Here is a 16,464-nt window from a genome sequence, read left to right as displayed (position 1 = left end):
CACTCTGCCCAGCATGATGTCCCTCTCCAAAGACCTGTCTCTCCTTACAACATGTCCAAAGTATGTCAGGCGAAGCCCCAGAATCCTTGCCTCCAAGGAACAGCCTGGCTTAACCCTCTCTAGATATGAGAAATGAAAAGAAATGTCCACAGAAAGACCTGTAAAAAATGTTCACAGAAGCCATATTAATTTATAATAAAATACCTAGAAATCACTCAAATTCCCAATATCTGTTGAGCAGATTAACAAATTGAAGTATATCTTGTTTTGTGCTGTTGAGCCAATTTTGACTCATAGGTATCTGATGTTCTATGGTCCCACTGAAATCTTGCTTTTCTATTATCCCTGAGACCACAGCCACAGGGCTGATGTATAATGAGGATAGAAGATTAGAACTTAAAAGAATAGAGCAGCAAAGTACTTAAGTCTAGAAGAAGTCCTGACAAAAAATATCAGGTAGTTTCATTTTGGAGAGATAAAGATCATCGTCATTTACTTCTCCTTTACTCTCACTGGTACCCTCAAACACACAAGTCCTGGATAATATTATTTTTAAGTCATACTTTCAAAATTTCAAAGGAATTTTAAAAAGGCATTTGTACAGAAACTTTTTCCTGCACAACTGAGGTAAATGTACTTTCAGTGAGCATCTGTGAGGTACCAACCACTGTACTAGATTACCAAATGTGCAGTCATTCTGTTAGTTACACATATCGTTCCTTTCTTTACAGAGATGGTCTCTAAAACTCAAAGTATAATTAACTAGTTCAAGGTACATAATATTAAACTAGCAAAGTGTAGAGTTTAGTTTTTCCTCTGGGTCTAAATGATTTTCAAGCCTTACTAGCAAAAACAAAGGCACCAAAACCCTATCTAGAAACAGAATGTAATCTGGTTTAAAGCTTGGTTGCACAGTCTCAACGTTCCTGAGGTTGAATTCCTTTTCTTTACCCACTTACTAGCTGTTTAGACTTTGTGCCAAACATTATCCTTATGAGTTAGTTTCCACTTCTGTAAAACAAAACAATGGATCCCAAGTCATTGAACTCTGAAGAGATTAAATGATACAATTCACACAATAAAGTCACTATCAATTAGTTATAAGTATTATCTCAAATATAAAGCTGCTCCAAATGCAATAAATACAACACAGATACACAAACACAACTTTCAGCTTTCAAAAGGCTGAATTTCCACATCATGATTCCTATTCTATCCTTCATTCAGTCCTGCTTTTCTGAGTGAAGTTAGTAAAAGTTTTGAAGGGAAAAGTTTGATCTCAGCTTCTGCCTATAATAAATCTATGATGACTAGCTTTTCAAGCTCTTGTTCTTTTTTTTTTTTAATTCCTCTGAAAAGCGAACCTTGACTAAAATAGTCTCTTCCCAGAGAGCCCACAATCCCCTTCACCCACCTGCTCTGGATACTTGCTGCCAGTGATCTCAGCCACAGTGTTGAAAGAGTCAGCATCTGGGTAGTTCTTTGCTCCCATCTTCAGCTGAATGATGATTCTGGTTCCATGAGAAGCCATTCTTGACATCATTTCTGCATCTTCCACTGTAATGCAGGCAGTTGGGATCTTGGGCACACCATCCTGGTATTCCTGAATACCTGTGTGAGGGCTTGAGGAAAAGAAGCCAGCAGGTTACCATGGAAATGGACTAAAAGCAGATATTAAATTTTTTCTTATATTCATTTGCTGTACAGAAGTAACTCGTAGTGGCTGTGATGCTAAACACTGTGACACTGATATATCAAATGTGATAATGGTTACCCATGGTGGACAGTGTTTGGTGGGGCTCCCCTATTAAAACCAGCTTGTAAACAGGAGTGGCATCCACTTCCAAAATAGCTTGTCTCCAGAAACTCTATGAAGGTGGAGAAATTATGAAAGTTATACAAGTGTCCAGCTTTTTCATTCATAGGGTCACTATGAGTCATCTATGACTCGACAGCACTTAACAATGACACAACATATAGACAATTGCCCTTCACTGATTTTCATTTGCATATAGTGCTGTTGCTATGTACCACTGAGTCAGAACCAAGTCACAGCTGACCTTTCAGCAGGTTTTCAGAGGCTGTAAACCACACAGGATTCCTTATTTTTTCCCCTCTATGGAGCCTTAGAACGGATCGTGCACTGTGGCCTTGGCACTCCACATTTACCCGAAATGTGGCGGATGATTTCAGGACCCCATACTGAGTCACTGTATCAAAAGGAATTGGCAGACACAGAAGAATTTCATGAAACAACACATAAGCAAGAGCCTATGGTGATGAAGGAAGAAGTTCAAGCTGCTTTGAAGGAAATAGCAAAAAATAAGGCCCAGGAATAGATGGTATACCAATTGACATATTTCAGCTAACAGATGCTGCCCTGGATGTGCTCACCAAGTTGTGCCAAGAAATCTGGAGAACCACCACCTACCCAACTGACTGGAAGAGATCTATATTTGTTCCCATCCCAAAGAAAGGTGATCCAACAGAGTGTGGAAACTATAGAAAAATCTCATTGATTTCACATGTAAGCAAAATTCTACTAAAGATTATCCAAAAATGACTGGAACAGCACATCATCAGAGAACTACCAGAAGTCCAGGTTGGGTTTAGAAGGGGTCGTGGTACTAGGGATATTGTAGCTAATGTTAGATGGATCTTAGCTGAAAGCAGAAAGTACCAGAGGAATGTCTATCTGTGTTTCATTGACTATGCAAAGGCATTTGACTGTGTGGATCATAACAAACTGTGGCTGACTCTGAGAAGAATGGGAATACCAGAACACTTGATTGTGCTAATGAGAAACCTATACTTGGACCAAGATGCAGTCATTAGAACAGAGCAAGGAACACTGCATGGTTCAAAATTGGGAAGGGCGTACGCCAAGGGATGCATCCTATCTCCATACCTTTTCAACCTGTATGCAGAACAGATTATCCGGGAGGCTGGGCTCTATGAGGAGAAATGTGGGGTCAAGATTGGTGGAAGATCTATCAACAATCTGCGATATGCAGATGATACAACCCTGCTTGCTGAAACTGAGGAGGACCTGAAGCGCTTGCTGCAGAGGGTCAAGGACTGCAGCCTCCAATATGGATTTAGGCTCAATGTCAAAAAGACAAAGATTCTTACCACTGGTCCAATTGGCAGCATCAGGATGGATGGTGAAGAGACTGAGATTGTTCACAGCTTCAGTTTGCTTGGCTCCACAGTCAACACTCTTGGCACCAGCATCCAGGAAATTAGAAGACGTATTGCCATGGGAAAGTCTGCTGTTAGGGACCTCTCCAAAGTACTGAAGAGCAATGGTGTCTCTCTGGAGACTAAGGTGCGTCTGATACAGGCCATGGTCTTTGCTATCTCTTATTATGCATCAGAGAGTTGGACAGTAACTAAGGAGTATAGGAGAATTGATGCCTTTGAGCTGTGGTGCTGGAGAAGAGTATTGAGAATACCATGGACTGCTAGGAAAACAATCAGATTTGTCATGGAAAAGGTTAAACCGGGTGGCTCCTTGGAGGAAGGATTCTAAGGCTCTATCTAACATACTTTGGACATGTTGCAAGGAGGGACAGGTCCTTGGAGAAGGACATCATGCTTGGGACGGTGGAGGGACAGCGCAGAAGGGGAAGGCCCCCTATGAAGTGGACTGATTCAGTGACTGGAGTAATTGGGTTGGGTGTGTTGGAGATGGTGTGACTGGCACAGGACAGAGCAGAGTTTAGGGATGTTGTACATAGGGCCGCTATGAGTCGCAAGGGACTCGATGGCATGTAAGAACAACAACAACAACAAATCACACAGGAGGAGCCCAGCCATCTTCGTCCCTTAGGGTGGTGCTCCCTTCACTGATCTTCATGTCCATAAGGTGGGGGTGCGGATGGAGGGACAGTATTGACTTACATGTTTTTTTCTTTCTCTGAATGTTAATTTTTTCCTTTTGGTAAAAATAGTTTGGAAAATTCATTTTAATAATATCATTGAAAACATTACATGAGGTTCATTTTGATAATTTAGGTAATTTTTTACAGTTGCAAAATGCCTCAGATGCTGAAAGGCCTTAGCAGCATCCTCATGCTCAAGGGCACATCTGTCTGAGGAGTCAGTGGGAGCTCTGGAGTCCATCAAGGCTGCAGAACACAAGGTCCACATGGCAGGAGGAAAACTAACTCAGATGCGCACAGCTCTCAGGTCTCTGACCTGCACCGGGCCCTCTCTCTTTCCTTGCAAACACAAAATTCTGAAAGCCTAGCCCCGTGTTGGTAGTAGAACACTGAGTAGAAGACCTGTGGAGTACCATCTAAGGACAAGTGCTGAACAAACCCAGCGCCACCAGAATAGAAACCTATTATCATTCTGGAACTAAAAGAGAAACATCCCCCTGTCTGGTCAAATTTGTCCAGCTATTTTCCAGATGCTTCTTACACTGTTAGAAACACTTGTGACATTTATATTAATCTACTGTTGATTCAGCCTCTCTGTATCTGCTAATCCAGTTTATCAAAACAATTTCCTAAAACTGTTCTTTCAAGCTGTGCGTTCTCATTCCTGAGGCAGCACTCCAAGCCCTAGCAGACCTCAGTTCCCTCGCGCCCTGGTGGCCACGTCTTCTGAGTACACAGCACATCCTTCCAGCCTTCTGGTATCTTCTAAAAAAAGCACCAGCTCAAAGCCTCCCTTTTAAAATTTTTTATTTTCATATTTCAAATTTGTTTCAGGTTACCTCATTCACAAAACAGCCTTCTAAACCCGTCCCCCCTCCCCAGTCATAAGATGCTTCTCTGCTTTCACAGACGTCAGGCTGGTGCTTCTCCACCATAGAACTGAGTCCAATCCCATAATCAAGCTCAATGATCTGGTCTCATCTATCACTTAATTCTTGATGACATTACAGTATTAGGAACCTATTTCAGGTGAGTATGTGTTTGCTTAGAGAAATGCACAACAAGATGAGTAAATACTGTGGAGCAGATTGCTTGAGTTAAGGCTGGAAGTACACCATTTTGGACTAACTGGCCTTGAGCAAGCCACTTGCTTCCTTCTTTCAGCATCTACATCTATAACTGCTGTTGTTAGATGCCATGGAGTAGACAGCCATTCATCACAACCGATCTGAATCCATCAAAAGAAAATGGAGGGAATACACAGAATTACTATACTGAAAAGAACTGATGGACACAGAAAAAATTTCAGGAAGTACCATATGAACAGAAGCCAATGGTAAAAAAGGAGGAAATGGAAGCTACACTGAAGGCATTGGCAAAAAACAGACCCCAGGAATTGATGGGATACTAATTGTCTTATTTCATTTAACAGATGCAGCCTATGATGTGCTCACCAGTCTATACCAGAAAATTTGGAGGACAGCTGTCTGGTCAACAGATTGGAAGAGGTCCATATTTGCTCCCATTCCCAAAAAAGGTGATCCAACAGAATGTGGAAACTATTGAACAGTGTCATTGATAACACATGCAAGCAAAATAATGCTGAAGATCATTCAAAAATGGTTTGTACATAGATTGGGAATTTCCAGAAGTTCAAACAGTATTTAGACAAGGGTATAGCACTAAGGATATCATTGCTGATGTCAGATGGATCCTGGCTGAAAGTAAAGAATACTAGAAGAACATCTATTTGTGCTTTATTGACTATGAAAAGGCATTTGACTTTGTGGATCATAACAAATTATGACTGACATTGAGAAGGATGGGAACCCCAGAGTAGTTAGTTGTGCTCATGTGGAACCTATACCTGGACCAGGAGGCTGTTTTGCAAACTGATCAGGGAAACACTGCATGGTTTAAAATTAAGAAGGGAATGTATCAGGGTTGAATTCTTTCTCCATACTCAGTCAATCTGTATGCTGAGCAAATTATTATTGAAGAAGCTTGACTCTATGAAGAGAAAGCAAGATCAGAGGAGACCATCGGTCACCTGTCTTATGCAGATGACACAACATTGCTTGCTGAAAGTAAGACCTTGAAGCATTTGATGCAGAAGATCAAGGAATGTAGCCTTTGATATGGGTCACATCTAAATGTCAAGAAAACAGATTCTTACCACTGGACCTATAGACAACATCATAATGGGTGGAAAAGAGATCAAACCTGTCGACAGCTTCTTGCTTGGATCCACAATAAACACCTTTGGTACCAGCAGACAGGATATAAGGAGATGCAGTGCACTGGGAAAGTCTGCAGTTAGGGACCTCTCCAAATTATTAAGGAGTAAGGATGTCAAATGTGGACTAAGGTGTATGTGATTCAGGCTATGGTCTTTCTGATCACTTGCTATGGATCTGAGAGATGGACAATGAATAAGGATGACAGAAGAAGAATAAAGGCCTTTGAGTTGCGGTGTTGGAGAAGAGTACTGAACATCTCATGGACGGCCAAACAAACACGTGGAGAGGGTGCAGCCAGAGTGCTCTTTGGAGGAAAAGATGATGAGGCTTCATCTCACATACGAGGAGGGGCTATTCCTTGGAGAGCGACATGATACTGGGAAGGGTGGAGGGTCAGCAAAGGAGAGGAAGGCTTCTTACCACGTGGACCTACATAGTGACTGTTGCAATGGGCTCTAGTGTGTCAGAAAGTGTGAGGATGGCACAGGATAGGACAGGGTTCAGATCTGTTGTTCACAGGGTCACTATGGGTTGTACTTGACTCAAAGGCACTTAACAACAATAACAACAACAACCACATTAACTAATCCACTGCCATTTAGCCGATGCCAACTCATAGCAACTCTATAGGACCTAGTAGAACTTTTCCCATAGGGTTTCTGGGGGTGTAGGTCTCTATAGGAACAGATTGCCTCATCCTTCTCTAAAAGAGCAGTGGGTAGGTTCAAACCACTGAACTTCTAGTTAGCCAAATTCCTTTACCACAGAACCACTAGAGTTCCTCTGTCAAGGTTAGCTGTTATTATTACATTATGCTAATTTTCCCCCACTGAGTTGGTAGAGTGATTAATGATTAAAAAAGAACCTTGAAACATGTAGGAAGAAAACTGTATATTATTCATATTACCTTCCATGATGTCTGGGATTCTATAAATACTCCTTGTTTCAAGACTCAAGAGGGAGTCACTTTAACACTTCTTAAGAATGTTCTTGTAGTAGATATTTCTCAACTAATTTGTACTAGGCTATTGAAGGCCATGAGCCAGGCACACAGCCAGGGCTCCTCCAAGGCAAAGGGTATCAGAAAATATCTTCCAACTACAGTTCTGAATTCAAAATAGAAAAGCCTTTGAATTTGTTTCTTAGTTAAGTATGTCCTGCAATGGTGAGACATTCATCATTGTTTAGCAGAAGGGAATAAAATTAAAATTAAAAAACTCAACAGTTTTGTTTAGAGTCCCTTACTTTCACTGTATAGCAAATCAATTGTTCTAAAAGGGGAAATCAGTATAAACGCCACCTTCCTGTTTTCCTTACAGGCTTTGCCAGCCTTTGAAACTAGTGAAAGGTACATTTTAAAGGAAGTCATTAAAAATCAAAATAACATTCAAAGATTAATATCAATCTTTTATAACTCTTTCAATTAGAACAAATAGATTTAGCTAGAATACATGAGATAAACAGAAAATCAAGTGCATTTCTGCACAGTAACTACAACGTTCAAATAAAATTAAGAACAAAAAGTAAAAGAATAAAATGGGAATAAATTAAAAAGGAATACAATTCAGAATAAGTATACATTTTTGTATAAGTATATATGAGATTCTATAAAATACTGTTAACACGTTGCTGCAAATGACAGCAAAGAAAAATGTGTTTCTAAGCACAGTCTCAATTTAAAAGTGTGCGGCAACATGTTAAAGTATATTAAAGAAGATCTAAACAAGAGAAAATGAATTGAAATACTTTTCATTGTTAAGATGACGTTATTCAAAGTACTGTACAGAACCAATGCAATATTTACTTAAGTCCCAGTCGGTTTGGTTTTTAAAAAGAAATTCACATGGGAAAGTAAGGGACCCAAGAATAAGAAACATCATCTAGGAAAAGAACAAGTTAGAGGACTGACATTTCTCATTTTCAAAGTTTACTTACAAAGTAGTGATAGTCAAGACCATGACTCTGACATAAGAATAGATAGAAAAATCAACAGGACAGGATCAAGAGTCCATGAATAACTATTTACAATTATAGTAAGTTTTTTTAATAATTGTGCCAAGACAAGAAATGGGGATATAATAGTACTTCAAATGTTGTTGGAGCAGCAAGGTAATCACACAAAGAAGAATGTAGTTGAAGCCATATCAAGCTAGATACATAGGAACAAAGCATTTGATAATGATGATATGTTGCAGAATTCTGTGAAATCATTAAATGATGAAAACAAGGAACTACACATATTAAAAGGGTGGATTTTATGGTACAGCTCAATAAAACTTCCATCATAAAATCAAAATAAGAATCTTAAGAAAATTCAGTAATTTCATCATTCCAAATCATGTTTCCATGGATTTTGGTTATGAAAGGCATAAAAGCTAAGGGTTCTAGTCTTACTGTTTGCAGATCCAAATTAAACTCACTGCAATTCAGTCAACTCTGACTGATAGTGAAACTCCATTGGGTTCCCACGACTGTAAATCTTTATGGGAGGAAACTGTCTCTTAGTTCTTCCAAAGAGAGGCTAGTGGGGTCAAGTCACCAATCTTTCAGTTAACTGCCAACTGTTTTACTAACTGTGCCACAAAAGACTTCTTGAAGTATAAATAGGTATTGTTCTTATTAGATGCTAGTCAAGTCCTTTCCAACTCATAGTGACTGTAAGTATGAAAGAATGAAATAGGCCACCAGTGCTCCCTTATCATCGCCCTGTCCAAAGCTGTTCTTTCACAGTGTCTGTGCTGAATTCATTGGTATAATAGCTGTGTCGATCCCTCTCCTCTGCTGACTGTCCATTTACTTTTCTAGGGTTCAAATCTGTTGTTCATAGGGTCAGTGTGGGTAGTACTCAACTCGACAGCACCTAACAACAACAACAGTAGCTACCACTACTTTCTCAAGGCTTGAGCTCTCCTGAGAATATGCCTGAAGGATGTAAGATGAAGTCTGATCCTCCTTGCTTCTAATGAAGAGTCTGCCCACACTTCTTCTAATACCTGAGTGCTCTTTGGAAGCCTGGAGGGTGAAGCTTCATCTCACATATATTGAGCATATTGTTAGAAGGGGACAGTCCTTGGAGAAAGACCTCATGCTTGGAAAGGTAGAGGGTCAGCGTAATAAAGGGAGATTCTTGACAAGATGAGTTGACACAGTGACAATAGCAATGGTCTCAAATGTGCTGGAGATGGTGAGGCTGGCACACCATAGGGCACATTTCAAGTTCATTGTTCATAGAGTTGCTATGAGTTGTACTTGACTCAGTGGCACACAACATACTCTTCCCAAATGCCACAATTTGAGTTATCATTTCTTCTCTAGTCTTCCGTACGTACTGTCCATCTATGACATGTATATGAGGCAAATGATTATACCATGGCTTGGGCTCTGTGCACCTTAGTCCCCAAAGAGATATCCTTTTTATGTGTTGTATTTAATTTCAGATAACTTTCAACTTCCCTTGGGCATAATTTATACAAAGTTGTGCTTATCGGCAAGAAGATTTTCAGTAAATAATTGTTCTGAGAACTTTACTCCACTCATATTGTGTAGGTAGACTAAATTTGATGTGACAAGTCTTCTCTAGTCATATATTTAGTGTCTTTCAGAGTCAATACAAATAATTCTGAGTGCCTTTCAGAGTCAATAAAACACAGGTAAATATATTTGTATTACCCTGTGTTTTCAGCCAACATTCACCTGACATAAGCAATGATATCCCTCATTCCAAGTCCTCTTATGAATCCAGTTTGAATTTCTGGCAGTTCCCCGTCAATGGACTGCTTGTTTTGCTTTTCTTTAGCTTCAACTTGAACTTTCAAGGGAGCAGGTGCTGATCTGTTCCACAATTTATTTCTGGATGTATTGAGCTTCTCAATCACTTCTTTCTACAGATACAATGGATTTGATTCCTGTATATGCCATCTTGTGATGTCCACATATACACTTACCATTTTTGTTTCTTTCTTTGGGTTTTCTTTTTTAAAACAAGACACTTGTAATAAATAAGTTATTGGTCATGCAAAATTTCATCATACAATCTATGGTGGCCTTTCTAGCATCGAGGCCATATTTTCCAACCAACAATGCTTCTTTGTTTCCAACATTTGCATTGTGACCAGTAACATCAGTGCATCCTGATTGCATGCTTGATCAATTTTACTCTGCAGAAGTTCTTAGAAATCCTAAATTTCCTCACCTTTCACTTTAGTGATTTTGTGCATGCACTTGAATAACAGTCATATTAACATATTTTCCTTATTGATGTATGGATATTACCCTAACATTGATAGTGTTGTCCGTCAGGACAGATTTTGAAATGGTATTTTTTTTTATGATGAACAAGGCACTATCCACTTTAAATTGTTATTTCTGGCAGATTATTTTCTACTTGAAAATGGCCAATATCAGTCCATTTCAGCTCACTAATGCCGAGCATATTGATTTTCGTGTGTTGTATTTCATTTTAGATAACTTTCCATTTCCCTTGATTCATACTTAAAACAAACAATTGTGGATGGATGTGCACAGCTATTTCTTTTCCAACTGAGCTGGAGGGGACTCCAGTTTCTGGAAGAGAGGCCAGGATGGAACGCTTGGCACTTGTGGCTTTCTTTTTTGTCGTAAGTGAGTGTTGGCAGAGAGGTTGCCAGCATTTGGGCATGCCAGAATGGTAAAATACTGTAGGGCCCTCGGGCATGTTTTTCATTGTTTTTGTTCAAACATTCCTCTATGTCATGTAGCTCTAGTGTGTCCACTTGCCGTACAGAGGTAACTTGTGGTTGCTGTGAAGCTGAGCACTGTGACACTCATGTGTCAAATGCGTCAATGGTAACCCAGTGTGGACAGTGTTTACTGGCGCTCCCTGCTTAAAACAAGCTTGGAAGCAGGAGGGGCGTGCACTTCTGTAATAGCTTGCCTCCAGAAACCCTATGAACCTGGAGAAAGGATGAAAGTCACACAAGTGTTGAGGACTTTTGTTCATAGGGTCTCTATGAGTCGTCTACAACTCGATGGCACTTAACAACAACAACTGAGTTTGCCACATCAGCATATGAAAGTCCATCAGTAAATAAATTTTCTGAGCGGTTTACTCCACCAATATTATTCAGATAGACTTAGCTTTGAAATGGAAGCCCTTCCTCAGTCATAGTTTGATGGTCTTTGATATGGAAGTGGTCATGAGGACAGCACAGGATAGGGTAAGGTTTAGGTCTGCTGTTCAGAATTTCACTGTAAAACATCATTGACTTGATGGCCTCTAATAATAACAATTTATGTTGTAACCCTGTGTTTAAACTTTCTGTTGTAGATACAAACACCTCAAGGATCCAGAGCTATTTATTGTTTCTTAAAACTTTATTATTCTATATTTTTAAATGAGAAAAATAGTTTATATTTTTATATAAAATATTCATGATGGAAAAAAGAACTCTGTGATCAATAATAATAATAATTCTGTATCACAATGGACTCTGGGGGTCATGGTGGCCTAATGGTAAGAAGCTGTGTTGCAATCCCAAATGTTCAAATCCAATGATTCACAGAAGAAAGATGGGCAATCTTCTCCTGTGTGACTTACTGCCTTTGAAAATCTGCTGGAGGGTCAGCTATGGGTCAGCTCCAAGTTGATACAGTACTCAACAACAACAAAGGAGACTAGAGAGCCCCCATGGCCTAGTGCTAAGAAACTACACTACAATCTCAAAGGCTTGTGGTTCAAATTTACCAGCTGCTCCGCTGAAGAAGGTGGGCAGTCTCCTCCAGCTGAAAAGCTGTTGGAAGTCCAGCTATTAGTCAGTTCTGACTCGACAACACAACAACCTGGAGATTACAAAGAACTGCCAGAGACTCAGATTGGATTTAGAAGAGGCTATGATATCATGGATATCATTGCTGATATCAGATGAATCTTGGCTGGAAGCAGAAAGTACATTATGTTTAATTGATTATGCAAAGGCAATTGACTATGTGGATCATAACAAACTGTGGCTAACATTGAAAAGAATGGGAATCTTAGACCACTTAATTGTGCTCATGTAAAACCAATACCTGGATCAAGAAGCTGCTGTGCAAACAGAACAAGGAAGAGCTTGATTTAAAATCAAGAAAGTTGTGTATCAGGGCTGTATCCTCTCTCCATACCTGCTTTATCTGTATGCTGAGCAAAGCACCAAGAAGCTGGACTTTATTAGGAAGAATGTGGCATCAGGATCTAAGGAAGACTCAACAACTTGTGTTATGTAGATGACACAATCTTGCTTGCTGAAATTAAGGAGGACTTGAAGCACTTGGTTCAGAAGGTGAAGGACTACATCCTCCAGTATGGATTATATCTCAACATCAAGAAAACAAAAATCCTCACCATTGGGCCAAAGACAACATCAAGATAGATGGAGAAAAGATAGAAATGCCATGTAACTTGAATCCACAATCAACTTTGGCACAAGGAATCAGGAAATAAAAGGATGCATTGCATTGCAAAAATTTGCAATCAGTGAGTGACCTCTCCAAAATGCTGTAGAGGAAAAAACCAGTTTAAAGATTAAAATTTGCCTGATCCACACCATGGTGTTTTCAATTACCTGCTAAGCATCTGAGAGTTAGACAGTGAGTAAAGATGACAGAGGAAGAATTGATGCCTTTGAGTTGTGATATTGGATAAGAGTATTAAATATGCCATGGACTGTCAAAGAACAAACAATTATGTCTTGGAAAGGGTGCAATCAAAGTGTTCCTTAGAGAGAAAGATGGTGAATGTCTTCTTACATACTTTGGGCATGTTACTAGGAAGTTCTAGTCCTCAGAGCAGAAATCAAAAGAAAACGAATGTCTAGGGTCAGTGAAAGAGAAGACCCTCAATGAGAGAGACCAACATTATTGTTGTTAGGTGCCATTGTGTTGAGCACAATTCCTTGCAATACTATAAACAAAATGTCATTGGTAAGTACCTTCAAATCAGAACTGACCTTTAGTTGACCCCCAAAAGTGTTTTCAGAGGAGTTTAATTTCATGGAAGAGACTGCCCATTTTTCTCCCATCGAGCAGCTGATGAATTCAAACCTCATGCCTTTGAGATCACAGCGTAGCTTCTTATACCGCTTGTCCCTGAGTGCTCCCTATGAACAACATAGTGAGTGTAAAAATGGTTTCAAGTGGGGCAGAGATGATGAGAATTCAGTGTTTCTACGAGTTGTCATTGACTTAGTGGCATCTAACAAAACCAAGATGGAGAAAAATCAACTTGGATCTATACCTTATATTGTAATAAATTCTGGAAGATTCAGTATTAAGCATTAAAAATCATTTATATAACATCATAGCATTTATTAGAGCTATAAAAACAACTAAGTACTAAGTACATACAAGATACATTGTTAGGTGCCTGTAAGTGAACTGTAACTCCTAGCAACCCCAGATACAACAGATCTGAACCTTATCCTGCACCATCCTCACAAAGTAAAGACTAACAGATTAGTTGAATTCAAATTAACATTCCTTAAAAATATAATGTGATTTAAAAGAATTTTAAAATGATAACAAAATAAACAGTAGTACATAGAACTTGTGATGTTTATAGTTTATCAAAATTATTATACAAAATATTTTGTAAATAGTTGATGAACATTATACCCATATTCCACATTGTAAGAAGCTGTAGTGTTTAACTCTCAACTGGCTCATTAAAAAATATTTTCATCTTTGTCTTCCTTTATCTTGATAATTAAAAGCTATATGATCAGTTACCAGATTCTCTTACATATTAAGAGTTTGGGCATGTGAAAGAGTTCTGACAAAGACACAGGGGTAGAAGTATTTGGGAGCACCCAAAAAACTTCATTGTCATCAAGTTAGGTCTGATTAATGATAGAACAGGGAAGAATAAGACTGCCTCATTTGATTTCCACAGCTGTAATCCCTACAGAAACAGGTTGCCACATCCTTCTACCACAGGCAGTGGGTGACGGGTTCAAAATGCTGACCTTTGAGTTTGCAATGTACTGCTTAACCATTGGACCACAGAGAAGAGAGCCTTTGCCCTTCCTGTTAAATCTCCATTTAGAAGAAAGATGTGACACCTACAGATCCAGCAATCATCTTATGACTTTGAGTCAGCAAGGACAAGGATGAATGTATATTTGCTGAGGATGGAGAAGCACACAGACAAGAAAGATCTGAAAACTAATGGCATCATTGATCAGGATTCCCTGTTATGTATGGTAAATAAACTCCTATTTCTTTAAGCTTCTATTACTCAATTTTTCTTTTTAGCAAATATACTGAGAATGATGCATAGTTGTTGTTCATTTCCCAGCATTTGCAATGACCAACTTAGATAAATCAGTACAGTGTCTATTTTAAAATCACACATATTTAACCAAACCTTGTATAAAGGCACAACTACATAAGAGTTAAAAACATTTAAATTGAAATTATGGTAGGAGTCATGACCTACTTAACCCCAAACAAAGTTCAGTATCACGTAGTCTGCAAGGGAAAGTGTACAAATTCTCTCCCTAGTGATAGTTTGTTCTGTCTAGAGTTTGCTCTTCCAATATGTAGCAAGATTACGAAAATGCTTCCTTTCTTCTGGCTACTCTTGTTGTTGTTGTTGTTAGGTGCCATCAAGTACAACTCAGAGCGACCCTATAAATAACAGATCTGAACCTTGTTCTGTCCTGTGCCATCCTCACACTTCTTCACACACAAGAGTCCATTGCAGCAGTCACTGTGTTAATCCACCTAGTTGAGGGTTTTTCTCTTCTACTCTTTTTAGGAGTACAATACAATTAAAAAGGAGAAACAATTTCTTCAGAGACGATCTCTGACAATCTAGAAACCACCAGTGGAGGAACTGCCGCAGAAGTAGCTGCAAAAACGGAGGACTTCAATGGCAAATAAGTGAGTGCAAGCAGCACATGGAAACATGTAGATAAAACAGCCTTAAATCAAGAGAATGAAACTAACCCCAGTATGAAACTATAAAGGTGAATATGAATTTGAATCAATGGAAACTGAGTTAATATTTGCTTAATTCTTTAAGAAATTTTAGTGACTCTGTTAGACAGTAATCTTGTGAACATCAGCACTGCCCATAAGCAGAATTCTCAACAGTATGCACTACAGTCTGTAGAAAACGTAGAAGTGAAGTTTGACGTTTTCACAGTAGCAATCTGAAACTGCAATTCTAGGTCACAGGGATCTGAGCACCTGTGTAAAATGAATAGGAAAATGTCTGTTGAAATGTTCTTTTCGTCTACCATCAAGTGCATGAAATACTTGCAGCTGAATCTGTCTGCAGTCTGGTCTGTCAGCGTGCCATCTCTAATATTTTCTTGATGTTGACTTCTTTGTGTTCAAGGACACTTCCTATACATCTGGTAGTGTTTTAACTGCTCATTCACTTTTGGGTACATTTCAGCCTCTGAGGCAATAGGTACATAGTTTACTCTAATCTTCAGGAAAATTGTACATGTGGTCTCAGTTCCACATAATGACACAGAGAGCACAGAATTAATTCTGAATAGATTGAGTTGAGACTGATAAGATATCAGCACTTAATTCCTTTAAAGGAAGAAAAGAATGCATACAAACAACATCTATGCATCATTCTGAGTTATTGTTAAGTGTCCAGTAAGAGACTGGAAACTTGCCCTAGCCTGTGCCATTCTCACAATCTCCAACATCCTCAGCCCATGGTTACAGTCACCTTGTCACAATCTCTCTCATTGAGGGTCTCCCTCTTCTTTGCTGACAATACCCAACATGATATTTTTCCAAGGACTGACCCTTCCTGACAACATGCCTCAAGAATAAGAGAAGTGTCACCATTTTTGACCGTAAGGAGTACTCTGTCCTTACTCCAAGTCAGATCTGTTTGTCATTTGGGCAGTCTAAGTGATATTCAGTATTCTTCTCAAACACCACAATTTAAATACATAGATTCTTGTTCTGTCATCCTTATTCATTTTCCAACTTTCAGATGCATAGATACCAACTGAAAAGACCAGGACATGAGTCAGGCACAACTTAGTCTTTAAACATACATACTTGCCTTTTAGAACTTTGGAGAGGCCCTTGCCAGAAAATTTTGCAATGCTTTTAATGTTTTTATCGCTGCTACCATGGATGTGGATTGTGAATCCAAGTCAAATGGAATCTTTGACAATTTCATTATTTTCTCCAGTTATCGTGATGTTGTCAACAGGCCCAGTAGTAAGGAATTTATTTTTTATATAGATTTTAATGAAAGTTTATAGACACTCGGATTTACATTCATTCATTGCTGCACATTTTACTCTCTGCTCCCCCACCCCAGTTCACGCCTCTCTTTCGAAAAGAAAAAA

The 16,464-nt window shown here is 39.1% G+C and overlaps 1 protein-coding gene across 1 annotated transcript in view; it reads right to left on the bottom strand.

Moving 5' to 3' along the window:
• CPQ (carboxypeptidase Q) overlaps positions 1 to 16,464 on the bottom strand; it is a 500,522-nt gene that overhangs the window by 360,472 nt on the left and 123,586 nt on the right. Inside the window, exon 3 of the mRNA XM_006900354.1 lies at positions 1,415 to 1,622. Within this exon, the coding sequence (XP_006900416.1) occupies positions 1,415 to 1,622 (208 nt within the window). The remainder of the gene's footprint in view (positions 1 to 1,414; positions 1,623 to 16,464) is intronic.

This window comes from Elephantulus edwardii, unplaced genomic scaffold (genome assembly GCF_000299155.1).
Source record: "Elephantulus edwardii isolate Elephantulus edwardi_28Jun2011 unplaced genomic scaffold, EleEdw1.0 scaffold00282, whole genome shotgun sequence".
In the NCBI taxonomy this organism is placed as follows: Eukaryota; Metazoa; Chordata; class Mammalia; order Macroscelidea; family Macroscelididae; genus Elephantulus; species Elephantulus edwardii.
Note: the sequence above shows the minus strand (reverse complement) of the source record. Positions and strands in the feature narration are given on the sequence as shown.